The 26774-nt window shown below is 40.6% G+C and overlaps 1 protein-coding gene across 19 annotated transcripts in view; it reads right to left on the reverse strand.

Moving 5' to 3' along the window:
• Positions 1-1504: 1504 nt before the first annotated feature.
• Positions 1505-26774, reverse strand: part of EPB41L2 (erythrocyte membrane protein band 4.1 like 2) — a 285231-nt gene continuing 259961 nt past the window's right edge. For 11 of the 19 annotated variants that reach the window (XM_075924159.1, XM_075924162.1, XM_075924163.1 and 8 more), the window contains 7 exons: positions 25513-25566; positions 24759-25310; positions 22839-22961; positions 22136-22234; positions 19975-20055; positions 12340-12454; positions 1505-2737 (listed from right to left, as the gene is read on the reverse strand). In XM_075924159.1, the coding sequence (XP_075780274.1) occupies positions 12347-12454; positions 19975-20055; positions 22136-22234; positions 22839-22961; positions 24759-25310; positions 25513-25566 (1017 nt within the window). In that variant the 3' untranslated portion in view covers positions 1505-2737; positions 12340-12346. The remainder of the gene's footprint in view (positions 2738-12339; positions 12455-19974; positions 20056-22135; positions 22235-22838; positions 22962-24758; positions 25311-25512; positions 25567-26774) is intronic. The other 8 variants (XM_075924170.1, XM_075924169.1, XM_075924168.1 and 5 more) reach the window with 3 other exon arrangements.

The following is a 26774-nucleotide window of genomic DNA, read 5'->3' on the forward strand; positions in this document are numbered from 1 at the left end:
TCATATGTTGACTAAGGTGGTTCTTAACATATGGAATGGTATAATAACGTGGCTCTGTGTCAGCAATGGTAGATTTCTTTACTGAAAGGTAGAAATTGGTCTAGTAACACAGAAGTCCATTTATCACTCTGAGTCAGCAATTCGTCAAGCCTGACAAACTCACTTTACCTAGCTAACTGTTGTTAATCTCAATCTGAAAGTGTCATGTAAGGTATCATATACCAATTGGTAACATGTTGATCTCCAGAAATCACAGTGTTGTTGTATGTACAGGGTGTGTACAAAGAGGAATTGACGTGAACTAGAATTACATTCTTAAAATGTGTTCGGCAAGTGAGATATAAGCCCCGTCTAGACAAAAGAATGTGTATTAGCTTGTCTGGCCACCAGCTGGTCATCAGGCAGAGTAAATGAAAGTACATCAGAAGAGCAAATAGGGGAAAATTATCATTTAATCACCATAGAAGACGAAGACTCATCTCCATGAAGTCTTCCTGAATCTTGTTACAGGATGAAGGAATGCTGGGAAAGTAGAAACAGGAAGCCATTTTGCTATCTATCATTTAGGGGATTAAAGGAGCCCATTTTCTTGATATCACAGAACATGGGATCCTTTAATCAAGAGGAATGAACTCTCTGGGAACTGAGTTCAGATAAGAAACCTGGTTAGGCAAGGATTGCAACTTGATAATTTATTACTTGATATAATTTTACTTTTGTTTCCTTGTAACCTTTTCTATCTGTATTTCTTATCCTTACTATCATTTAATCATATGTCCTTTTGTTACATAAACTTGCTTTACTTTACTATAAACCAATTCAGTGCACTGATTGAAATAAGAGTCATTGTCAAATCCGAGTTAAATTAATGAGGGCCAGTGTACTGGCAAGAGATAAGCTGGTGTGTCACAGCTGGTACAGAGCTTAGAAGAAGCAAAATGATCACTTGCTGAGTCTAAGAGAGGTAACATAGTTACTCACTAGTCTGGTTACTCCAGCAGATTGGCAGATGATTTGAGGGAGAAGAATGGGAAGATCTGAGGTCACTTTCCAAAAAGTGCCTGGGCAGTTGAAGCCAGAGTATGACGTATACACTTGTCTGCTAGCTGTTGATGTCAAGGCGGTTAGCCAGAGCAGCATAGCATTTAAGGCATTCCAAGTTGCACGGCAGGCAGTGATACAACTGCTTATTGGTCTGGGTTTAAACACCAAAGTGTCACAAAGGTGCCAATTAGAGAAGATAAGAAATTCACTGGGATTGTAAGAGAAGGAAGAAAGCCCTGGAATACTGAGTAATATAGTCTCCAGTCAGAAAGCAATGAAACCTTCAAATCATTACTTCTGAAGGATCCCTACTCTTTATACCTAATAAGGTCTCAAGAGTTCTGGTTATTTCCCAGTTGGGTTTGCTCACTGTAAAATAGCCAGCATCTTCCAAATGTTTGTGTTTCCAACTAAATGCCACAAATACTGTGTTTTTATATCAAAAACAAGAAAAATGGTACCTAGAGAATAAACAAACTTTATTTTATAATAGTATTACAGAAAGCAAAATATCACTTAATACAACTTCAAGCTGCTATAAATCTAATTTGGCATCTTAACTATACACAGAGTCAACAGCAAAGAAATTGACATAGTAACAGGTTTCTATACAGGTTTCTCCAGTGGCAGCCTCAACAACTGATGTTGCTTTTTTATTGCCTACAAGAATGGACCCACACCTTTCCCTCAGTATTCTAAAAACCTGTATTGATTATTAAACAAACTATCTGGAGCACATACCTGCTCAACAACAGAAATGTCAGTTCTAACATGTAGACAATGAGGTTTAATAGAAAGCAAGCATTCTACACATGTATTTGATAGGGAAGTGTTGATGTTTGGAAATGTTAAGAAAAAAGCACTAAGGTTTTAAGCTGCCTGGGTCATCTTTTATTGGAAGAAGTGAAAGCATTTTTTTCTGTCCTTTTTGTCTTCCTTATCTGGAATGTTACAGACGGCAAAGTGTCTGTGAAAGAGTTGAGCATTGGCACTGTAGTGCAATAGGTTTCTGAAACACAGTGCTCAGTCAGAAGAAACTATTTTATAACTCTTTCTCTTCTATAGACTACCAGCACCTGTTCCCCAGAAAAAGGAGGAAACCCTCAGAACAGAAAGAGTTATAAGGTGTTAGTAAAAAAAAAATCCATCCAGTCAAAGCAAAAGTCTCATTTTTTCAAATTATATGAAATGTTTTGTTTTTACAAAAAAATCCTCTATTTTATGTTATCTGATAAAGTATATTTACTGGACTAATTTGAGAAAAATCTGTAAATTACTCCAGTAACAAACTTCAGTTGAAATGTTTGGAAAAAACTACATCTAAATTAGTCACAGATCCTCCTTCCTGCACAACTTCACCTGTTCCAGTGAACAAGCATAGTCAGAATACTTTTTGTTCACTCTAATATGGTCAAGAATTCTTTATAAAAAGGGCAGGTAGTTGTGCAAATAAATCAATCTCCCCTAAAACCTTAAAAAAGCTAAAAATGTTAAGAAGTGGTTATAAAAATAAACAAGAATGATGTAAGGGAACTATATGGACCAGGGTAGTTAAGGTAGTGTTTGGTGTTGGCATTTCAACCTTGAGTGTCTGGTCATTGTTGCTAGGCCTGGTGAATTCAATGGAGTAGTGGTGGTGTCTCCAACTTGGAATGGTTAAAGTTCGTCATAGTCAAAGTAGGTGGCTTTAATTCTAAAAAAGAAAGAAAAGAACATTAAACATTCACGAAGAAGGCAGTCTTAAAAACATACTGTCACCTACCAGAACATAAGCAGCTAGATTGGATCAGACCAAAAGCTCATCTAGCTCAGAATCCTATTTGCAGACAATGGCCAATGCCAGGTATTTCTGTGGGAATGAACAACACAGGCAATCCTGAAGTAATCCATTCCTTGTCACTTATTACCAGATTCTGGCAAGCAGAGGCCATTAGAGTCCAGAGGTTGTTTTTCCAGGCAGATCTTTCATTTCAGTTAAACCTCATGAGTGGTACAAGAGCTACTTTCCTAAGTGATACAAGACTGTCTTCCTCCTCACTCATAGTTCAAGTATGTGGTAATACCTTGCTGCTCCGGTACACTTGCTGTTTCCTGTAAATCCCTCCCACCTATTTTCTTCATGTTTAATAGTATCTCAGTCTGTTGCAGCTCACACTATTTTTGTGACATTTAATAGTTCTTTTAAAAGTCTGCTAGAAGTTTTAATCTACAATTTATTGAAAAAAAATTTTTTTCATTTAGTAAGTTCTAGGTATCCAGGTGGTCTTTTCCATCTCTATCAGGAAGGCACTACCAAATTCATGGGCCTTTATGGTCAATTTCAAAGTCATAGGATTTTTAAAATAATAAATGTCATGATTTCATGTATTTAAATCTGAAATTTCATAGTATTTTAATTGTAGGGCTCCTGGTGCAAAAAGGACTTGTGGGGGCAGGGTTTCAAGAGAGGGGGCTGAAATACTGCTACCTTTATTTCTGTGCTTTCAGAGATGGGTGCATTTTTGGAGCACATTTTTCATGGCCATGAATGTGGTAGGACCAAACACAAAAGGAAAACATCAAAGAATTCTTCTCCAGTCATAGCCAGGGCAGAACCTTGACTGGTTTAAGTGCAAATAATCAAGACCGGATGTCTTTCTGCAAGATATGGCTTTAGTTAAACACAAGTTACTAGGTTCAGCAGAGTGGTAACTATGTAACGATAAATAGTGATATACAGGAGGTGATCTAATAGTCCTTTCAGGCCTTAAAAATCTGTGAAGGAAAGCATTTACAAACGAAAGCTGGGAAGAGGACCTTGTTATTTAGAATTCCATCACACTGGTCCTATTTGTGTCCCATATAATCTTTTCAGAGAAACAGCTATTTTGGAATTGCTGAACTCATTCTGTAGCAAGCAAGCATCCTGTGAAATGTTGCAAAACACTGCTTTGTAACTACAAGTGACAGTTTTATACAGGCACAATGTATGTTAGACCTTTCCACAACTCATAGTGATCTTAATGGGCACAAAGGACTCTGCTTATTTACTTGCGGGATTTTCTCCTTCCCTATGCTGCATTTTGACAAAAGATTTTACTTTCTCTTCTCAAGGAGAATCAATTTCACAGCTGGTCACCACTTCACTTTCCTTTCAACGGAATCACATTGCAGCCTTTCATGTCAAGATAATTTCTTCTTCCCACAACACATACCCAGGAGATTCTCATAAGGGAAACTATTCCTTTTTCTTTTTACAATGGGTTATTCATTGGCAAGATACTTGGATTTTAAGAACATCCAAAAATTGCTAAAAACTGTTCATAACACATCAAAAAAGAGGCAGTGCTTGCCCCAAAGGCCTTAAAAATCTACACAGGTAATACAAGCAATAAAATTACTTGATAAACTGCAGAAGCAACTAGAAAAATCTTTGTTTCCATGTGGATCAGATTACCTGGGTGTAGGGTAAAAATTTCTGAGGAAGGCTATGGTATTCTGTTAAGAACTCCTATTCTAAATTTCAAGTCTGGAACAGGCACACAAACACCTATACCACTTAGCCCATCGGGGGAAGGTCATCATAAAGATAAATACCCAGACAATTACATCCCAGGGAAAGGCCCTATGGGTGAGAGACAGACATAACACATTACAGTAAAACTCCGATGGTCTGGCATCTGACGGTCCGGCACTCCTGATGGTCCGGCACCATCAGGAACCCGGAAGTGCTCCGGGCAGCCGGACCATTGGAGCTGCTCTGCCCCCAGCTTCCCCGATTCAGCCACTGCTAAAACTGACCAGCGCTGAATCCGGGAAGCAGGGGGCAGAACAGCTGGAGTGCTGTCGGGTAGGTCCAGTAGCGCTGCCCCTCAGGGCTGTGGGACCAACCCGGCAGCACCCCAGGTATCCCAGATTCAGCCGCTGCTGAAATTGACCAGCGGCTGACTCCAGGAAGCCCGAGACAGAGCTAGAGCAACTTCCTGGAATCAGCCGCTGGTCAGTTTCAGCAGCAGCTGACTTGGATACACCTGCGACGGAGCAGCTGGGGTGCTGCTGGGTTGGTCCCCGCAGCGCCGAGGTTTGGCACTACCAGACCAACCCAGCAGCGCCCCAGCTGCTCTGTCCCAGGCGTCCCGATTCAGCCGCTGCTGAAACTGACCAGGGCTGACTCCAGGAAGCCCGGGGCAGAGCAGCTCTGCCTCTGGCTTTCTGGAGTCAGCCGCTGATAAGTTTCAGCAGCAGCTGACTTGGGGACACCTGGGGCAGAGCAGCTGGGGTACTGCTGGGTTGGTCCAGTAGCACCGCTCCCCGGCGCTACTGGACCAACCCAGCAGCCTTCCAGCTGCTCTGCCCCAGGCGTCCTGATTCAGCCGCTGCTGAAACTGACCAGGGCTGACTCCAGGAAGCCCAGGGCAGAGCAGCTCTGCCTCTGGCTTTCTGGAGTCAGCCGCTGATAAGTTTCTACAGCAGCTGACTTGGGGACACCTGGGGCAGAGAAGCGGGGGTGCTGCCGGGTTGGTCCAGCTGCTGGACCAACCCGTCAGCACCCCAGCTGCTCTGCCCCAGGCATCCCCAAGAGCAGCTGGGGTGCTGACGGGTTGGTCTCGCGGCGCCAAGGGTCGGCGCTACCAGACCAACCTGGCAGCACTCCAGCTGCTCTGCTGCAGGCGTCCCCGATTCAGCCGCTGCTGAAACTGACCAGCAGCGGCTGAATCAGGGACTCCTGGGGCAGAGCTGGACTATCAGAAGGGAGGGTCCCCATCCCACCTCAGACCCCTCTTAGCCCCCCTTCTGATAGTCCTGCATATCTGATAATCCGGCACCCCCTGGGTCCTAAAGGTGCCGGATTATCGGAAGTTTACTGTAAATGGTTCTAGGAACAAATGAGTAATTGTCATGTACCCTTACTGCCTCTGCTTTAATCCCTCAGGTGCAACACAGTGGATCACATAGCTAACAGACACATCACCACTTGACACATAATTGACAATTGATGTCTGCTTTCTTTAAGTACTTTCCCCACCTCTAATACCATTAGCTCACAGACATTTACCTTCCCCTCCCCCCCGCATCCCGCTTCTGTTCTGAAATGTGATTTGTCCTTTTCATATGTGTTCATTTTTTTTTAATTGTATCCTTTGATATATATGGTTGTGACTATTTTCTTCCACTATTTGATCTGAGGAAGTGGGTCTGGTCCACAAAAGCTCATCATCTAATAAACCATCTTGTTAGTCTTTAAAGTGCTACATAGTCCTGTATTTTGTTTCAGCTACACCAGACTAACACGGCTACATTTCTATCACTATTTAAAGTGCTACATAGTCCTGTATCTTGTTTAAGTAGATACAAAGGTATTCTGTAAACTATGGGCAGAAAACACTATGTAATCTTTAGATTATTGCTTTTATTTTGCTTATGGTTAGCACCTATCCAGGGGGTCTGGGATCTTCCCTTTTCCCCCATCACTTCATCTGCCCATCAACATCTTATATAATCCATTGTAACCTATTTTCCAGCAGTGTTCACCAAGCTTAACAGCACTGTGTGTAATAAACTCTCCTTCTTGCTTCATATACGGTGTCCAGATTCTGTTCCTACACTGGGGAATATCTCATCTTTTAAGTTCTGTTTGTGCAATGTAGGAGGTTTAACAGTTGTCACCTCTTATGCTTCTACTTCAGTAGTACTAAACCTGTGACCTGCTTGCACACAACTGCGACCCATGTGATCCTCGTGTTTACAGAGGCAGTATATGTACTGTGCAATAGAAGCGCACATAAAACACAGAGTTGCATATGCAGCCCACAATAGTAAATAGGTTGAGAACCACTATTCTACTCGGATTTAGCTATATGGACTAATTGTGAGTAGAAATCTAGCAATTTCCACCCAGTAGCTTAAATATTCAAAGTGAAAGAGGCAACATTTCTTACTGTTAAATAGGGATGTAAGCGACTTATTTACTAGTCACTTCCCTGCCCCCTTGCTGCCTCTATTAAAGGCAGCAAGCGGGGGGAGCAGGAGCTGGTGCTGGGGGGGGAGCCGGCTTAAAAGCTGGTTCCCCCAATCACTGTCTCTGCAGAGAGCAGCTGGGACCAGGCATGAGCTGGGAATCAGCTGAGTCCTGGCTTGTACCCAGTTCCAGATGCTGTACCTCTGCTTTTTTTTTTTAATACATTTAAAAGGCTAGTATGTAGCAGGGGAACCCAGCATGAGCGGGAATCAGCGGTCACAACTCGTGCTGGCTCTTAATACATTTAAAAGACATCGTTTCAGCGGAGTTAGCTTCTGGGGCTGAGAGCTAACCCCGCTGTGGCTACCCAGCTTATCGTCTAATCGATGGAAATTCCTTTGACTAGTCAATTAGTTGATTAAACTAAATTTAACATCCCTACTGTTAAGTAGAAATAAGTGGACAGGATAGAGTTAAAATCCAGATAATTAAAACTATTCTTACAACAAAGAACTGCCACTGCAATGTAAACAAGCATTTTTTCATGCAAAGAAAATAGAATAAGTTTACACTGGTCTCCTGTAATTGCTAAGGGAAATAAATATGCATAAACGGATATGAATTTTTTGATCTGTTCTTTTTCTGGCTGAACTAATTTCAAGCTACTGAAAGATACCAAATGTACAGCAGCAATATAACAATCTTATTACATCATCCAGTATGGAGAAGAAACTCAATTTTCCTGTAGCCCAATTTGCCATATACACATACATACAAAGGTGAAGGGGGTTGTGTTTCCCATCACTTTTCCATTACCATAGTTGGTAAGAGGAATAAGGCTATTGAGAGACAAGACAGAATTCTGTATCTGTGACAGTTATGTGAATCAAGTTTTCTGCAGTTACTTTAGATTTACATTGGTTACATGGGAGAAGGGAATTTTAATCTATCAAGTCCTAAATACCTAAATTTTTACTACAATTAATTATATTTATAATTATAAAACTAAAATATCTAAAATATGAAGAAAAACTTGGGGATAAATTAACTGAATAGTGCTCCTAAAAGCTAAAGAACCTTTTATACACGCATGTATATTTGACACTAGAAACACAAACAATTCTGCTGAGACTCTGTATTAGCAGCTAACTGCCTACAAAATCTCAGTACATCAGTATTAATATTCAATTGTCTGTACTACCTCGTTTCACTCACAATGCTGTGAAGCAACAGCAGCAAGGACAAAAGGCCCTTCTCCATTCCCCATGAAAATAAGATGGTTACCTTCTGTATAATTCAGGCCTTGATCAAGACCATTTATGGTGAATTGGTTACTGAGTGGTATAAATCACCCTCAGCTTTCCCCAGGATTATCAGATAATCCCCCTGGTTTTGGCCCACATAGCTACATGGCTTAATTTAGAACATAACAGATAGTATCACATTTCATTTTGTACCTCATATGTATTTTGAATGGCACAAAAACATGTTGGGACTGTAAATTAAAACACTGGCACATCCAGCAAGATATCATGTTGATTATTACTACACTGTGAAATTAAATCAAGATAAAGAAAACATTCTAATTATTCATATCCTCAGTCAATCCTGTATATAGCCAACAACAGTCAGTATGACTAAATGAAATGTGAGGAATCTAAATATAGCTACTGTTTTAAATTGACCATAATTTCACTACAGGTTGGACATCTGTGGTCTGGGATTCTCTGGTCTGACAACATCTGTGGTTCTGCCGGATCATGGAAGTTGCTGAACAAGAGAACCCCTGGACCACAGAGCCCCAGCCACAAAGGTTGCCAGCCGCAAAAGTTGCTGGGAGCAGAGCCAATCTGGTGGGCCAGCAGCCCATAGGCCTAATGGCCTGAGAGCAGAGAACCCATCCCGCAGTTTGTAGGGCTGGTGGCCAGGAGCAAAGCCCCACTAGCAGGCCATGGGCAGTGGAAACTAGCAGATGGTCCGGGGACAGCGTGCTGGCCGGGGCTGGTGACCAGGATGAGCTGGGAGGACTGACCTCCCCTGGTCCAGCAATCTCCACAGCTCAGGTCCCGAGGGTGTAGGACCAGGGAGGTCCAACCCATATTAACACTAGACAACCCAGAATAAATAGGAAGAATGTAAGACTAAAACAGTCTCACTTTTAAAACAGTAATTCTGCTTTTGACCCATAGCGATCTAGGTCATTTAGTTCTTTCATCACAGTAGTAGTAGATTTTCCAGTTTCAAAAACTCAACAAGGATATGTTTTTTCCCAAGTTTCCTCACCACTGTAGGAACATACACTAATCCCAATCCCAAATGATATACAGTAATTTCCCACCTACGCAGAGGCATTCTGAAATGAGGACATAACAGACCAGGATTCCTTGAAACATGTTATTCAACTGATAAGCTACTTAAATACGTCATTTTCCAAATTGTTGACCCCTGATCTTGGAGGTTTTATGTTTTTGGGTAAAATACAATTTATTTGCCAAGCATGTTTATAGGAAAAATAATGGAAGTTTCTCAAGATGTAATAGCAAGTAGGAAAAACAGAAATAGTACGTTTTTTTAGGCTTTGCTACACTGAACTAGTTTAATATTGTTCTATGTGAAGCTCACAGGTAGTTGTTTGTGGTATGACAATGTAGCATACCACATTGTAGCATACCACAATGTAGCAGGTGACTTTGGGTTGCATTTTTTTGCCTCTTCATGATGACAGAACAATTGACATCAAGTTAACGGGTACACTGCAAGCTTTAAAATCCTCATATAAGGAAATCAGAAACGTTTTCTAATTTTGTTGCTAGTCAGATTATATAATTGCATGTAAATTGCACACTTATTTGTGGGGGAATTCTGCACCACTGCTCATGCACATTATTAATAAGCAATGTATATTTTTGATTTTTTTGCACAGAAAAATCTTCTGTCAGAAAGTTACTGAAGTTCTGTCTTTTGCTCACCAGAAGGCACTTTGGCACTGGAACAGAGCAGTCCTAAAAGAAAATATCTTTGACTGGAAAATTGCTGCAGTTCCAGCTTTTATCCAAAAGAGAGCATTGTGGCAAAAGGAAAGACCAGCAGCTCCCAACCAGGTAAGGAACAGAAAGATCCTGCCTTCTTCACAGCACGTGACAGGCTAGGTCAGAAGACATGGGTTATGGGGAGACAGCATGTGGCTGTGTGGAGGCGGGAGGAAGAGTCCAAGAGGGGCTCATAAAGGCTAGTGGGGAAGGACAGACTGGGACAGGGGCTGAATGAGAGTGGAGTTGCAGGACCACATGTGGATGAAGAGGTGAAGCAGAACCTCAGCAGGATTGGGGGGGGAGGCTGAATGGGGACACAGAGACACATGGGGACAAGGAAGAGGTACAAAGCCAGGATGGGGGAGTGGATGTCTGAGTAAGGGTGGAGGAACACGTGGATGGGATGGTGCAAGGACACACGGGAGTGAGAGAGATGTGCCTGACTGAATGACAGAGGCATGGAGTTATCCAGGTCTGCATGGGGGAAGCTCCTTAACAATCCCTCCCACCCCCCAAATAGTCTATTCCATACTTTTCCCATCCATATTCAACAATCCTCCAAGTTCACACCAAGGCTCCTTTCTACCAATTATTTCCCTCTTCCTTAGTGCCTCTGTTTCACTGACTTTCCACTGCTTCTGAGTGGTGTGGAAATATAGTTCTGTACTGTGATTTAAATGAATCATTATTCAGAGTTCTATATTAAGATGCATCATTATCACCTCTAATATCATTAACTCACAGACATTTACTTTTCCCCCTCCCCATCCCCCTCCTATTCTGAAATTTGATTTGTCCTTTTCATATGTGTTCATTTTTTTTTAATTGTCTCCTTTGGTATATATGGTTGTGACAATTTTCTTCCACTATTTGATCTGAGGAAGTGGGTTTGGCTCACGAAAGCTCATCACCTAATAAACCATCTTGTTAGTATTTAAAGTGATAGATAGTCTTGTTTTTTGTTTCAGCAAGACCAGACTAACACGGCTACATTTCTATCAGTAAAGAATCTATTTGTCAAAAACATTTCCTGAATCTTTTTGTTGTCTGTATTGTGACAGGAATTTTGAAATAAATGAACAAAAATAATTGAAGCCGGTGTTTATACTGTGTTATTTTACAAATAAAATACACAGCATTTTGCAGAACATGAAAACACTGTGCACAAAATTTTTTATTTCTTGGTGCAGAATTCCGCCAAATAGAGTTAGGTGAATGACTCATAGGAAGAAGGTGGGCTGATGTTGCCTATGTCTGTGCCAGACGGATGAGTTAAGGGAATACAAGGTTTGGATTCTTCCTTGCTTTCTTAGGTGTATCCAGTTGTAGAACAGCACACTGCTTGACCTAGGATCAATCTCCTGCTATGCACCACTAACTTTTCATCTATTTTTGTCACTAATGGCTTCCATGAAGTTGTAAGTATGAACAATGCAGACACCATTTTCCTGCACTTGCCTTATCTTATACTGACATTTTCTTCTACCATTCCAATTATAGTAGTTTGAATTAACTAAAGCTCGAAGTTTCTGAGTTTTACCAATTTCATCTCCTCAATTAAACCTAAGCGGCCACCTAAGTAAAGAATCTGTTGTCAATGACAAATGCATTTTGCAATTCTAAACACATGTATTGAGGTGCAAGATTTGACCAGGCTACAAAACCATTTATTTATTTCCCAGAGGGATTGTGGTGGGGTGGGAGTTAAGCATTTCAAAAGGTTGAGATGGTAAAATAATCTCTGCTAATGAATCTGATGCAGTCAGAGTAGAATCCCTTCACCACTACAGGGCTGTACAGTCTCCAGACCAGTACAATAACTATTCAAAACAATGGAACCCTAACCATAAGGCAAGTATGATAAGAGTACACATGGACAGGTGAGTAGGGAGTACACCTTGTATTTCATAGACTCTGCCTGAGTTGTGTTGCCAGCAGTATAGTTAGGTAACATGATGGTATGGTAAAGCAAATGCCATAACAGGACTTTATGACAAAACTGGTGTCCATTTTTATAGGATACTTGAAATTAAAACTAAAAATGAATGTCATGTTGGACTTTAGATAAAACCGCACGATATAGTTGGAATTATAAATTACTATTCTATGGCTCCAGTTTTCAGGGATACACATTATAGGTAAGTGTATGCTTTTTTAAAAGCTTCTACTGCAAAACTCAAGTATGTGTGTACTAAAAAAAGATGAGTCAACTTTTCAAACGGTAAGGTGTTTTAAGGACAGTTGTTAGGAATAAAGACCAATAAAGATGGCCTTATGGCTCAGGCCTACTTGTCCTATTTTGCTTGATGTTGCACGCTTTCTTACCTTGATCTTACTCCTCTCCTTCCTCAGCAAGTTCCGTTTCTTTATGCACCACTACTCTTGTGACAGACATGTCAGGGTGCTGCTCTTTGGCTTCTTTGATTGCCTGTGCCAATGCCTAAAAACACATCGGAAAGATTTAGTTGAACAATGGCAGAGTGAAATTAAAAACTGCACTGGAGCGGTGAGCTAATGATAACATATTATGGTACCATATAATCATAATTGTACAGGACTAAAGCAGCTGGGCCTAAAGGGACTCAGGAAAGGAAACTGAAGAGGAACCCCAGATCCCTCCTTTTTCATCCAATTCTGGAAACTATATAAAAAATACCTTCCATCCATGTACAACAGATTTATATGCTGGTTCAGTGAATCATACCAGTGTAAGGCTGTAAGAGACCTTGAGAATTCATCTAAGTCCTTCCCCCACACTGAAGATGATAAAAGGGGAAAATCAGAAGCAACATCATGGTAGAGGTCTAGGATGCTAGGAATTATTAAGAAAGGGATAGAAAATAAGACACAGAATATCTTACTGCCTCTGTATAAAACTATGGTACATCCACATCTTGAGTACTGTGTACAGATATGGTCTCCTCACCTCAAAAAAGATATTTTCGCCTTGGAAAGGGTTCAGAAAAGGGCAACTAAAATGATTAGGTGTTTGGAACGGGTCCCATATGAGGAGAGGTTAAAGTGATTGGGACTTTTCAGTTTAGAAAAGAGGAGACTGAGGGGGGATATGATAGAGGTATATAAAATCATGAGTGGTGTGGAGAGGGCAGATAAAGAAAAGTTATTTATTAGTTCCCATAATAGAAGAACTAGAGGTCACCAAATGAAATTAATGGGTAGCAGGTTTAAAACTAATAAAAGAAAGTTCTTCTTCACACAGCGTGTAGTCAACCTGTGGAACTCCTTGCCTGAGGAGGTTGTGAAGGCTAGGACTATAACAGAGTTTAAAGAGAAGCTAGATAATTTCCTGGAGGTTAGGTCCATAAAAGGCTATTAGCCAGGGGATAGAATTGGTGTCCCTGGCCTCTGTTTGTCAGAGGCTGGAGAGGGATGGCAGGAGACAAATCGCTTGATCATTGTCTTCGGTCCACCCTCTTTGGGGCACCTGGTGTTGGCCACTGTCGGCAGACAGGATACTGGGCTAGATGGACCTTTGGTCTGACCCAGTACGGCCGTTCTTATGTTTATACACCATCATATCAGGAGTAGGCAGTGGATGAGGCACTTCTAGAACAGAAATATCCAACACACAAGATCTGGTGGTAATGGGGAATTTCAATTACCCCAAAAGCTGTTGGAATGAAATACGGAAAAACATAAAATGTCCAATAAGTTCCTTGAATGTGATAGGGACAACTTCTTGTTTCTGAAGGCGGAGAAAATAACTAATGGAGCAGTCATTTTAGATTTTGATTTTGACTAACTGGGAGGAATTCTGAATCTGGAGCTTGGGTGAAAGTGATCATGAAATGATTTCATGATTCTGAGGACAGTAAAAATTGAGAGCAGTAAAATAAGGAAATGAAGGAGACTGTAATCTTTTGACCTGCTGCAGACTTACGGTTTGCCTAACAGACTGCACAATGTGTGAGTTTTATTACACGTAATTTCCCTGCTCCCAAAATTTATGGTAGGATTTTGCGGGGTATAAAGACTACTGAGAACAGAGGATAAACTCCTGTACTAGCTTCTTTGTGAAAAAATAGTATTTTCAGTGGTGAAATTTCTAAAATTAGTGTGTCTCATTTGGGATCTAATTGCTTAGATTCATTAGTGATTATTGCTTTATTTGCCATCATTTAATGGCCTTCACTTTCATCTTGGGAAGTCCAAAACCATTAGATAAAAGGACAATTCAAATATACCAGAAGGGACTGCAGAGTTTTTGGATTCTACAGGCCACATGGGATTTCAGTCAAAAATCTTGGGTAGCAACGTCCTAACTTAGTGAGCTGTGTTGCTGTGAAGCTGCAGTGTGTGAACACAATGAAAAATGCCAAAGAAACAAGTAGAGGTATGTCTACACAGCAAAGTTATTTTGAAATAACGGCCCTCATTTTGAAATAACTTTCCTAGCATCTACACAGCTGAGCTGCTATTTCAAAATAAATTTGAAATAGCAGAGTGCTTATTTCGAATTTGGCAAATATTCTACGAGGAATAACGCCAAATTTGAAATAGCTATTTCGAGATAAGTTCTGTGTAGACTAATAGGGGGCCTCCAGACTTCCTAGGGTGCTCTGGTGTCTACTCCAGCCTCAACCAAGAACACTTCTCTCCCTCCCCCCCATTCCCGGAGCCCTTAAAGGGGTAGATCTGGCTACAGTGCCTGTGCCAGGTCCAAGCCTGCCAGCCCAGAGCCAGCAGTCACTGCCCCTGACCCAGTGGCCCCAAAACATGAGCCAGCAAGCCACTGGCAGCCAACCCTCCACTGCTCCCCAGGAGTGGTCTGCCAGCTCCCAGGAGCCTTCCAGGGTCCAGAGAAGGCAGGTGCCTTTCTGGTCCAGGGTGGAGATCATGGATCTTATTCAGGTTTGGGGGGGATGCCCCCAACTTCCATGATCACTGTACTAGACAGAGGAATGAGGCTGTCTACGGCAGGATAGCCTGGCCACCAAAGGCCACATGTGAACCCAGGAGCAGGTTCGCATGACAATCAAGTTGGTCCGATGAGACTCCCAACCCTGAGCTTCCCCTCCCCTTTCTTCCCCTTGCTTCCCCCTTCCAGTTCCCTCCTCCTAGGTTCCCCCCTCCTCCTTCTCCTCTCTCCCACCTTCTTTCCCCAGTCTCACCAGAGTTTCATTCCCTCACCCCCCTCCACCAGTTTTGTTAAATAAAGATAGTTTGTGTTCATGAAAATACGTGTATTTTATTTGACATAAGGAAGGGGGGGTTAGGGAAGGGTAAGTGGAAGGATGTGAGGGAGGAATGAGGCACAAGCCCCCAGTGGGGCAGACCAGGGAGGCTCTTAGTGTTCCTCAGGGTGGAAGCTCTCCCGCAGGGCCTCCTGGATACCGACAGCCCCCCAATGGACCTCCTGGATGGCAACTTGCAGAAAGTGCAGGCAGGCTTGCAGCAATGTATCCAAGAGAAGCACCAGAGTGCCCAGGGGCAGCTCTGGCTCCATGTTGCAGAGTGCTGTGGTGTCCCGAGTGAGGGCAACCTGAACATGCAGAGACAAAATGCTTTGCTGTCCCTCATCGAGATAGGCAAGCAAGCAGGGAAACCTGAGAACTGGCTGTCCGAGGGGGAGGGGGAGGGAGTGTCCCTTTAATCATAGACCTCAGATAGCCTCAGGCAGCAGCCCCACACAGTAAGTCCTGACCTGGTGCCCTGCTGGAACTGGTTCTGGCCTGCCTTAAATGTGATTCAGAGTCCACTCAGTCTGGACGTGCTACTTCAAAATAGCAAAATGCTATTTCAAAATGTATTTTATGTGTAGACATATTATTTCGAAATAAGCTATTTAAAAATAACACTGCTAGGAGAGAGAGCTGGAGCTAGTGTTTCATAACAGTGATAAATCCATGTACAGGCAGTCCCCGGGTTACGTACAAGATAGGGACTGTAGGTTTGTTCTTAAGTTGAATTTGTATGTAAGTCGGAACTGGTACATATTGTAGGGGAAACTCTAGCCAAACATTTCTCCAGAGCTCAGTTTTATTCTCCCACACCTCACTTCCCTCAGTCCTTTATTCTCAAGATCCTCCTTCCAGCTGACAGCGGGAGGTGTTGGAGTTGCCCAGGGGCGTCCGCGGGGCCAATGGACCCAAAGCTGGCGGGGCGGGGTGCCTCCCCCACTGTTGCCGCCTCCCACGGCGCGGGGGGCGCTTCCCCTGCGGCGCTCGGGGCAGCGCCGGCTGAACCGCCTGTCAGGGGGCGCGTCTCGGTGGTCCTGCAGCGAGAAAAGCCGCTCCGCATCTCCCTTGTCTGCTGGGGGGAGGGGGAGCACAGCTAGTACGGGGTGCCTCCCCCACTGTTGCCACCTCTGGAGGTGCAGGGGGCGACCCCCCAGCAGTCCAGGGAGACGCAGAGCAGCTTTTTTCGCCGCAGAGGACGCGGGCGGCGGGACCGCGGCGCGTCTCGGCGGTCTGCTGGGGGGGGGGGAGGGCGCAGCTAGTGCAGGGTTGCCTCACCCTGTTCATAAGTAGGGATCCGACGTAAGTCGGATTGACGTATCCCGGGGACTGCCTGTACAGTTTTAATGACTAACCAGCCTGTCCTGAACCTTAAAAAAAATACAGATTGAAGCAAAATAAGCATCTTAGCTTGGAGTACAGGGGGTTGAAGAGTGTCATTTCTTGAACCAATGGGGCAGAGGTGGGTAATATTTTTCGCAGGGAGGCCACTTAATGAATTTTGGTATATCGTCACAGGCCAGCTCCAGAAAAGGCAGAGCCTGGTGCAGAAGGGGCAAGGTTGGGGACTAGCCTTCCCCTCAGAGTTGTCTGGGGCTGGAGGCTTTGAATTAAAAAAAAAAAACAGCAAAGGGCTCACAGCTTCCTGCCCCACCGCTACCACGTGCCTGGCAGACACCCAGGGTTACTGCGGTTATGTAAAGGCTCACGGTTCCAGGCTCTGCTGGAGTAGCGCCGCGACCATGAGTCAGGAACCATTTAAAGAGGATCCTGTTGCCCGAGCCACCACCTGGAAATTTGGTGGCACGAGCAGCAGGGTATAAATAGAAAGCAGCCAGATGCAGTCAGCAAGCCAGATCGAAGTGTTAGGTGGGCCGGATCTGGTCCCCAGGCCGCATCTTGCCCAGCCCTACAATAGAGTGATAGGGAGAGGAAATAAATAGAGCTGTGAAGGGAGACCGGAGGACTAAGAAAGAATGCCAAGATTAGAAAGAAGATGTACTGATTAAGGACAAAGAGTGTGGAGTCTTATTAAGAAAACATATGATAGATTTAAGAAACATTAGTACAGTTTGGTGCTTTCTTAAGCCTGACAAATTTACTACTAGTTTGCATTTAAGCAGCACTATGAAGTAGTTTCTAAGGGCCTAGTCTGTTTAGATAATTGTCATGGCTACAGGGAAACTACACTTTAGATCCCTTTAGTCCATCTTAGATGTACCTCTTAAGATAGTGGCTCTCAACCTTTCCAGATTACTGTGCTCCTTTCAGAAGTCTGATTTTTCTTGTATACTCCAAGTTTTAGCTGACTTAAAATTACTTGCTTACAAAATCAGACATAAAAATACAAGTACCATAGCACACTGTTACTGAACAATTGTTTACTTTTCCATACTTTCATAGAATTATAAAATCAAGTGGACTATAAATATTGTACTTACATTTCAGTTTATAGTATATAGAGCAGTATAAAGAAGTAATTGTATGAAATGTTAATTTGTACTGACTTTGCTAGGGATTTTTAAAGTAGCCTGTTGTATAATTAGGCAAATAGCTACGTGAGTTGATGTATGCCTGGAAGACCTCTGTGTATCCTCAGGGTATACCCTTGTTGAGAACCACTGCCTCTGGCTTCCTACACCTCACTTTGGTAGAACCTTGAAGTCTAATCACTCAGGTTGAATCTCTCAGCTGATTCCCCAATGTTAAGGACACAACTCGCTCATTCTTCTTAATAATGATGTTCAGTGCCAACAGTCAAGAAGGACTCACTCTCCATGATATAGTCTGTCGGTATTATGAACTTCATAGATGCATTACAGAGTCAATGGTAGAGGAATCTTTTAGAAATGTGTGTCTGTCTGTGTCCATATGCAGCTTCCTCTTATCAAAACTTAAAGCAAGGTAAGGGTTTGGTTGTGCCAGGATAATGAAATATGTCTGGAATTCAATTATTTCTTATAAAATGGAAAGTAAGGCCAGTAGGAGGGAGAGTTATACTGTAGAATGACCACAGGGAGGCAGCAATGGGTCAGAGATGGAGGCTAGAACAACTATAAACTCATTGGGCTTAAGGGGACAGGGGAAAGGGACAACCATCTACTATATATTTCAGATAGTTTGACTGTGTGTCTGTATGTCCCTTAGCTGGGTGACATGCACCTCTCCTCCACCTTTGCCCGCTGCCATTGAGAGGTGCTTCTCACCTGGCCACAACCTGCTGTGGTGAGTCAGGGCTGGGGTTGTCTTTTCTCTCTGAGGCAACCTGCATACTGAACCTCTCACTGTCCCATCCCAGAACAATGGTTTAAATGAAGAAAAGTAAAAGTCCTATTTGAGTTAAAAGACCTGAACAACGCTATGTAAATCTTCTAATACGTCATAAGCGAAACACCATGGTGAACTTTGGTACAAAAATGTACTGTGTAGTCAATACTTACAACTTATTTTTCTGCTTCATAAGATTTATTTCAGTGTGAGAGGAGGACATGGAGCAGAGTGGAGGAATAAATGGAGTTTTACTAAAGCAAAGGTATTGTCCAACCTTTTCTGATGTCCCAAATGTATTAAATACATTTCAGAGTAGACATAACCCATGTCTAATGCTAAACAGCTCTGGCATTTAATTACAAGCTTCAAGGAGAGATTGAATTTGTCATGAGCCACTTACTACAGACACATCAAAATCTGAAATTAAATTTACTTGAAGCCCTCAGTACATGACAATTAAGAAGTGAAAATTAAATCCCTACTTGCTGATTTGTATACCTACCATCAACTTAGAAACCGGCTCCCTTGAAACAATGTAAAGTGCAGACTTTCTTGCCTAAATAACTCGGTGATAGTTAATTATTTTTTGTTTCAACTCTGTCATCATTGGCTCTTAAATGTAAAGTTATGCAAATAATCTGAGCAATTGTGATCCCAAGGGACAAATAAATGCGTTCTTATGATTTTTAGTTCTCCACTTTTCAAAGTCTTTAGGTGAAACAATATTATAAGGCCTCTCTCACATGAGCATGAAAAAGATGTGCTTGGTCTTGGATATCTAGCACTAATAAAGATTAATTTATCTGTGCAAGATTCCAAAGGGATTCACAGTTCAATTCTGTGCTTAATTTATTGCTCATATACATGAAAACACTATGAAATGTTGGTTTTCTTGATATGAAAGGAAAGATATTGGTGGCCTAATATTCATCTAAACTTGCATCATCACACAGAAGACTAAGAAGACTATCCTGGAAACCGATTATACCACAATTGATTGATGGAATTGGCTCTCTCAATATCTATCAGCTCCTATGAATTCTGCTGATCTCTTCTGTGGAAGCCAAGGGATTTTTATGTAGCCATTTTGACCTTTTGGTTAGCCTAACTCATGCTAACTCTGAGACCTGACAACACAGAGTATTGTGGAGACGCTGTTTTTGCCTCTTGTCTCTCTTGTGCTTGAAATAAGGGTAGAATGCTGACTCTAGTGAAGACCTTGAGATAAGGTGGCATCTGAAGGGAACTGTTTATTGATATTATATATAAACAGACAGTATATATATTGGCTTCTAATTGTTTTGTATTTGATGATCTGCCTAGCAGCAGCTTCTTCCCTTGCAATATTGATCGAATAAATTGTCTCTGACTACTTGTTGCTTACAAACGCAGAGTGAAGGCCTGTTTTCTTCCACACTTCCCTCTTTGAATTTCATAGATCTCAGTGGACCATGGATGGCATACTGTAAAAGGGACATGCATATGTACTCACCTGGTCATGGTCAATATCTGCATCTCCAGTGATGACAATGCGCTTCTCAATCCTTGTTTCTGATACTCCACCTTTTACTGTCTACAGATGGCAAAAAACAAAGACATTCATCTTTAAAATGATTCCATATAATTAAAGAGGGAGGATCACAAAACACATCTATTACTCTCCAGTGCACTGTGGGAATGGAGAATTGGTGTGAAAGAACAGCAGTTAGTTATAGATTCTTGGTGATACATCCTGTTTATGGCTAACTGTATAGCAGTGGTGTCCAAGAGGAAGTTGCCCTAAAAGATGAACCCACAGAGAAGACCCTAAGATATATCAGAGATCACATTCAGTTAGATATGGAAATGGGGTTGATAGATCAGGGTTCTAAGTCTTCTTTGTCACTTTTCCACACAATCCCACCACTATTGGTGCATGGTTCTTTTGCAGTTCTGACTTTTGTGCATCTTTCTGCCTCATCAATTAACCATATAATTTCAAACGTCCGATGATTGCTTCATTTTTGTCTCCACAAATAGTTTGTATGGAAGATACTACAGATGATAAAACTGTATTGTAATTTTTATCATTATTTAGCTAGAGATTAGATTAATTTATTCCTGTGAGAATATTATAAACTGATTGATTGTTTTTTTATGACTGTTACGAAAGGATTTCCATACAGCAATCAAGAATAATATTGAGATTGGAGGTACAAAATTTTAAGATACTTTATTTTGCATTAATCAAGATAAATGAGGTATAAGATATCCTAGATACTGTGAGTCCTTTAAGGATTCCAGAGGAAGATTTAAATCCTCTTGGCAGTTTCTGTATTTCAAATAGATGAATGAAAAATTCTGGATAGAAAAATCTGAGCCAGAAGGTGATCAGACTATTTGGAACTAGGGCCACAAATATAGTGGTTGTACTTATATAGAGGCTGTTAATAATGGTGATATAGCAAATTTCCTATCAGATATCTATTCCATACATCTCTGACCACCTGATGACAAAGTATCATCTAATTTAATTTTCAAAATATGGCTTCTTTCAGTGAGATAATGTTCTCCAACAAGTTTTCTGGCTCCATGTGTACATCTGATAAGAGAATGAATTCTCCTGTTGGACCAGATGTGGCATTTTATTATACAAAGTCTTTTTCAAGCCTCTGATGGTGCTGAAGAATTCTAACAGCAGCAGGAGCTGTTCGCCAATGAGAAGCTTTCTAATGAAACACTTAAATACAGAGTTCGGCGTTTACTTTTGGTGACTTTCACAGGACAATTTCCAAATGCCCTTTGCTCCTGACTTGCACTTTGATTACGTTTATTCTCTTTAGGTTATTCCATTAGGAACTTAATTCTGTGAGTACTAATTACTATTCAATATAATCAAGATTCTTGTCTTCAAATAGAATGTTTCATCATAAACTGGAGTCCTTCCTGAGTTTTCCCTTCTAGAACTGCATTATATGGTTGTCAGAATTCAGTAACGCTTTTAAAACAAATACATTTTTCCTGAACAGTGAATAGAAATAAACACACTTGTCAACTGGAAGGAGGAGACAAAGTGACACATAGGACAGAAATGGAAAAAGATCCAACTTCGTGCTATGAGCTTCTTGACTGTCTCTGAATGCTAAAGTAATCCAAGGCCCCCAGTAACAGAATGTACTCAGAAACTTAACCCAAATTGATCAATGCAGTCCCAAGACAGAATGAGTAAAGAGGAACGAAGCCAGAAGACAAGTTGTTTCAGCATATCTATCCCTGGAGCTAACTCCATTTCTGGGGAGTCAAAACTCATTCACATTAATTACCCCTTCCCCTGGCAGAATCCCCATCAAAGATCATCAAGAAGTGAGATGAACAGAGACAGAAAAGGCTGGGTGCCAAGCAACATGCCAAAAATCCAAAAATGCCAGAAAAAAAAAAAGCAGCAGCACATACTGCAAACTCTGATATCTCTTCCCCAGCTCTTCCTCCTGATTTCATCTGTGATGCTGCATTAAGATTTGGTTTAGGGAAGTCAATTTAAGCACAGAACTGGGCATGGCATGGACTATTTTAAATATTTATTCAATGTTCTGTGAGGAGCAATGTTTTGAAAGAACCAATGTACCTCTTGACAAGGGTCATTTTTTAACCCTCAGAGAAGTTGTCAGTTTTACCTTAGTGATGTGTGTGGTTGTAGTTGTAGAAACTGATTCAGACGTGATAGTCTGCGCACTCAACAGCACACCAGCATCACCACCTGCGCTGCCATCGAACTGAAGACAGTTGGGAGAAGAAAAATAAGTTTCATTTTCATGCCCAGGGATTAAAAACTTGTGTGTTAACAGATGATAGTTAATGCAACCTTCACTACTAATACCTACATAATTCTGCTTTAGCTCAAATATGTCTATGTTCTGTTACCTATGTGCTTGCATGGATTTGTTGGCAAACAGAATGACCACATGAAGACAAACACATTAGATACATGAAACACTACTCTAGCATAAAAGCTACTTGGTTTGCTGAATTGCATCAAACATTTTAACATGATGTCCATATTCCTTGTGGACAAAATTATAATCAAAGTTATTCCTCCCTTTTGCAAGCTCAGAGGTGAGTTAAGTCAGATCTTTAAATGCATACATTTTAGACAACCAGATCAACTTTCAACGTTAGAATGATACTTGCTATTTTAGCCACTTAGAGTCATTTTTAAATTGTTTCACATCAACAAAATAATAAATGCCACTATAGGGAAGTTTTGATTTGTAAAAAACCATTACCATATTATCATATCTCCTGAATTTGGAGTTGATTATAAAGGCCAACCTGTAAACAGCATTATAAGTAATATTTCAAATCACATCTTTCCTTTACCTGTGGAGATTCATATGTGATGGTTTTAGTCTCCGTTTGAACAATGGGGACTTCTTTGGTGGAGATTTCTGTTCTCTGTGTGGCATCTGAAATGGTCACCATTTCTGTTTTTACTACTGGAGGCTGTAGTAGAAGACACAGGATACAATCAATCCAAGGACATATGACAAAAATTTGCATAGTGGGCTAAGGTGGAATAGAACAAAAATAGAAGATTGTAGTGACAGAATAAATATTAAGAATGCCTCCCACACAAACCACTGTGAGAAAAATAAATACAAAGATAAAACAAATATCATACTAGCCCTTTAATAAGTGATTATCACTTCAACAATACTTCAGATGTGTTTAAAATGTGTGAAGAACTATTAGTGGGAGAATCTTAGTTCAGCTACAGTTTCTTCCATCAAATAAAAGTTGCCAGGGTTACATAAAATAAGCCTTGCATTTAAAATGGAGAATGAAGTTACTACAATATTTGGCACATATCCCTAACAGTGGATAAAAACTTGCAATATTTTCTCAGCAATTCTAAAATTTAATTTAATTTATTTTTTTAATGTAAACAACTTCTGGAATAGAGAAAACTACTGTCTATAGATTTTAATAGCTTAGCTTCATGTCTAGGCTAGAGTACCAACTGTTTTCCTCTGAAAACAAAACTGTTAAAAGCCATTTTAATTCTTGTTGTAGTGGATATTTTGTCAGTGTTGTTCTCTGCTTGGAAATCAAAGAGCAACAACAAACTAGAACTTGCAAGTCAGTAGAAACTATGACGTGTCTGTTGGACCAGATTTTTAAAGGAATACAAGGTGCCGAAAGGGGCAGATCTAGTGAGATTTACAAAGGAACCTAAATACCTAACTCTCATTCATTTCATTTAAACAAATGGGAGTTAGATGCCTAGGTGCTTCTGGAAATCTCATTAAATATCTTTCCCACTAAATATTTTGTTTATATTCTTAGAAAGGGAGCGTAGAGACCAATATAACCTTGGAGAAGCCAATTTACTCTCATTGTGAGTTGCAAGAGCTCTTTACTTAGATGAGAGGTATGGGGCCTCTTTAGAACAATTTCTGAACTGGTCTTCAACTGGGACTCAATACAATGAGGAAAACCTGCCATACATGATTGAAGGGTGACACCAAGAAAAGAATTCCCCAGTGGCAAAGTTTCACAGAGGTACAAGATCATTTACACTCCGTTTTATTCTTCTTCCTTCAAAAATCCATCTAATTATTAATCACATTAAACCTGTTTCTATACTAAAACAGATGGACATGATTCCTTGTGGAGCCAATTCAAGCTTCTATAGTTATCTAGTAATAGAGGAAGCTGCTATACAGCTATGATAGGTGTATTATCCCTTTACTGCTTAACCTGCCCTAACTGTAGGTGCTCTTACTACTCTTAGCAAATTGTATCAATAGCAGTTCCAGGAAGTGTTTTCATTGAAAAAAAAATTAGAGGAAGAAAAGTCTGAATAGTAAGAAAAAACTGAAAATGCTGTGACAAATTGCTTTTAGCAAATGTAACATACATAACTTTCCAGCTACACTTATAAGTAAAGGGTGTGTGTCATAAGCAACCAACAAAACAGACAAGACAAGACTTGAAAACATTAAAAACATTCAACAAAAAGTAAAAATAAATTGTAACAAGGAAAAAAAGGAGATGGTACAGTCATAGGAAGGTTTGCTTTACTAGGAAATTCCTATTCATTCCAGCAAAAAAAACCAGAAACCATGACTGGAGTAGGCAGTTTCACTGCATATCAGTGGTTTCCCCCTTCCATAATATTTGAATCTTGGTGAATACTGAAGAGCTGGGATAACAGGAGAAGAAGAAAGGTGGGTATATTTCCACCCCATAACATAACATATCTATATACTCTAGTTCTCAAGCTGTGCTACCATTTACCTCAGAACAACAAATTATTTCTGGCACAACATCAATATCAACATGAGACACATCTCCGTTTATTCTGAGCTGTTCATCTTCTGCTCTCAGGTCTTGTTTCTCCTCTTCCATTACATTCTTCTCTCCAACTTTTATGGCAACTGCATTTTCCTGGGCCAAAGCTTTTGCTGTAATTTGGTTGTGCTCTACTGTTACTTTTATTTTACTGCCTTCTTGAACAGTTTCCTCACTTTGTATTGTTTTTGTTGCACGCTCCTCCTTTCCTTTGGCATCTTCGTTTTCTTCTTGTTCTTCCCTTATAGTGTCCTTAGCCACCCTGTAGTGTGGCTGATACTCTCCCACCACTTCATCCTCACTCTCACTACTGCTGCTGCTATCAGATGACAATGAAGAAGAGTCTTTTTTTGACAGATGTTCCACCTTACGGGTCTCCCCAGCATCAGTGACAGCTTGCATTTTCCCTCTGTTGAGTTCCTCTATGACTACTGTCTCTTCTATCCCAACCTCAGCCTGCTTCTTCTCCTCCACTACGTTCAGAGTCTCATGTGAACTCTGCACAAAAAACACGGATGAGGAAAAACAAAAGTACAGCATATGAATAAATCAAAATGATGAAAACAAGATGAACTGATGGCTGGTTCATTTCATGTAGAAAACAAAGGGGACTGTGATGGTTAACTGAAAAAAGGAAAGAAAGAATGAAGGTGGATGAGAAATGTGAAACCAGAGTTAACTACGGAAAAATCAGTAGAACCTTATCAGCATTGCTGGGTCCAGCGCAAAGCCCTTCTGCTCTGGAAGCAAGTTTCTGTGAAACAAAAAGCAACCAGAGGACACAAATCAATAAGCCTTTTCAATACCAGATGAAACAAACATTTAACACATCATAGACAAAACAATGAAAGAATGTCTGCATAACACCTATTGAAGACAGTACTGTCTGCATAAAAAGGGTATGCATTTTAAAAACTCTGTGGGCATTACTATGTTTGATACAAGATCTATGAAGAATTTACAATTGTTTATTTTCTACAAGCAATTCTTTGATCTAATTTATAAAATATCTATTTAACATTTTGGATACCATCAACTGGGATCATGTAAGATCTTTGCCAAAAGATCCAGAACAGAAGCATAAATAACAGACAACGCTACTTCCTAGAAGGATAATTAATTATTTATTAAAAACAGCTAAAATCAGTTATTAAACAGCAAACAATTTACTGTGTATATGAAAAGGGGAAAAAGTCTTTAGACACTATTCTAATGTCAGTTTATTCTCTCTCACTCACACACACAACTTGTATTTTTAAATGTTTTGATGCCTGTATTTTATTTAATCTGTTGCTTTAAGAAATTTAGTAGATCCTTTCAATCATTTTGCACAATTTAATAGAATACCACAATGAGAACTTTTAGAATATATTGATGTGAGAATGTCAAAGGAACCATGGTTCAAGATTGCCAAGAAGATCCTATAAAAACCCCATTTGGATAGTTCAAAACGTGAGATTAAAGAAATTCTATTAGTGTTTGTACCGTAATAAAACAATTTGTGATAGTATGTATGTATGGTCATACTATGTCAAAGGAATTTTATCAGATTTAAAGAACCATAAATATTAAACAAATATATTAAAGCAATGTTCAGGATCAAATGCACAAAAGCAAAAATATCATTAAAACCAGCACACCATCTGTGACTTAATCAGTTTTGTTTACCAACTGCAGTATGTATAGGGTATGATCGTGCATTCCTGGAGAATCAAAAATGAGAGTCAAGAGATATTTTGTGAAAGCTAAGAGCAGAGGATCAAGCCTTCAATTTACTGTGTGACACTCCCTCAACCTAAACTAAGTTAATATTTGCTGAACGGTTTTGAAACACTGGGATTGAAAAAAAAAATTACCTTCATGTGGATTTTTGTTTTTGTGGATCTATATCTGAATGTTAACATTAAATTTCAACTAGTTTATATCTGTGATTAATCTATTTCTCCTCTATATTTATTATTT

Source organism: Pelodiscus sinensis, chromosome 3, assembly GCF_049634645.1.
Source record: "Pelodiscus sinensis isolate JC-2024 chromosome 3, ASM4963464v1, whole genome shotgun sequence".
Lineage (NCBI taxonomy): Eukaryota > Metazoa > Chordata > Testudines > Trionychidae > Pelodiscus > Pelodiscus sinensis.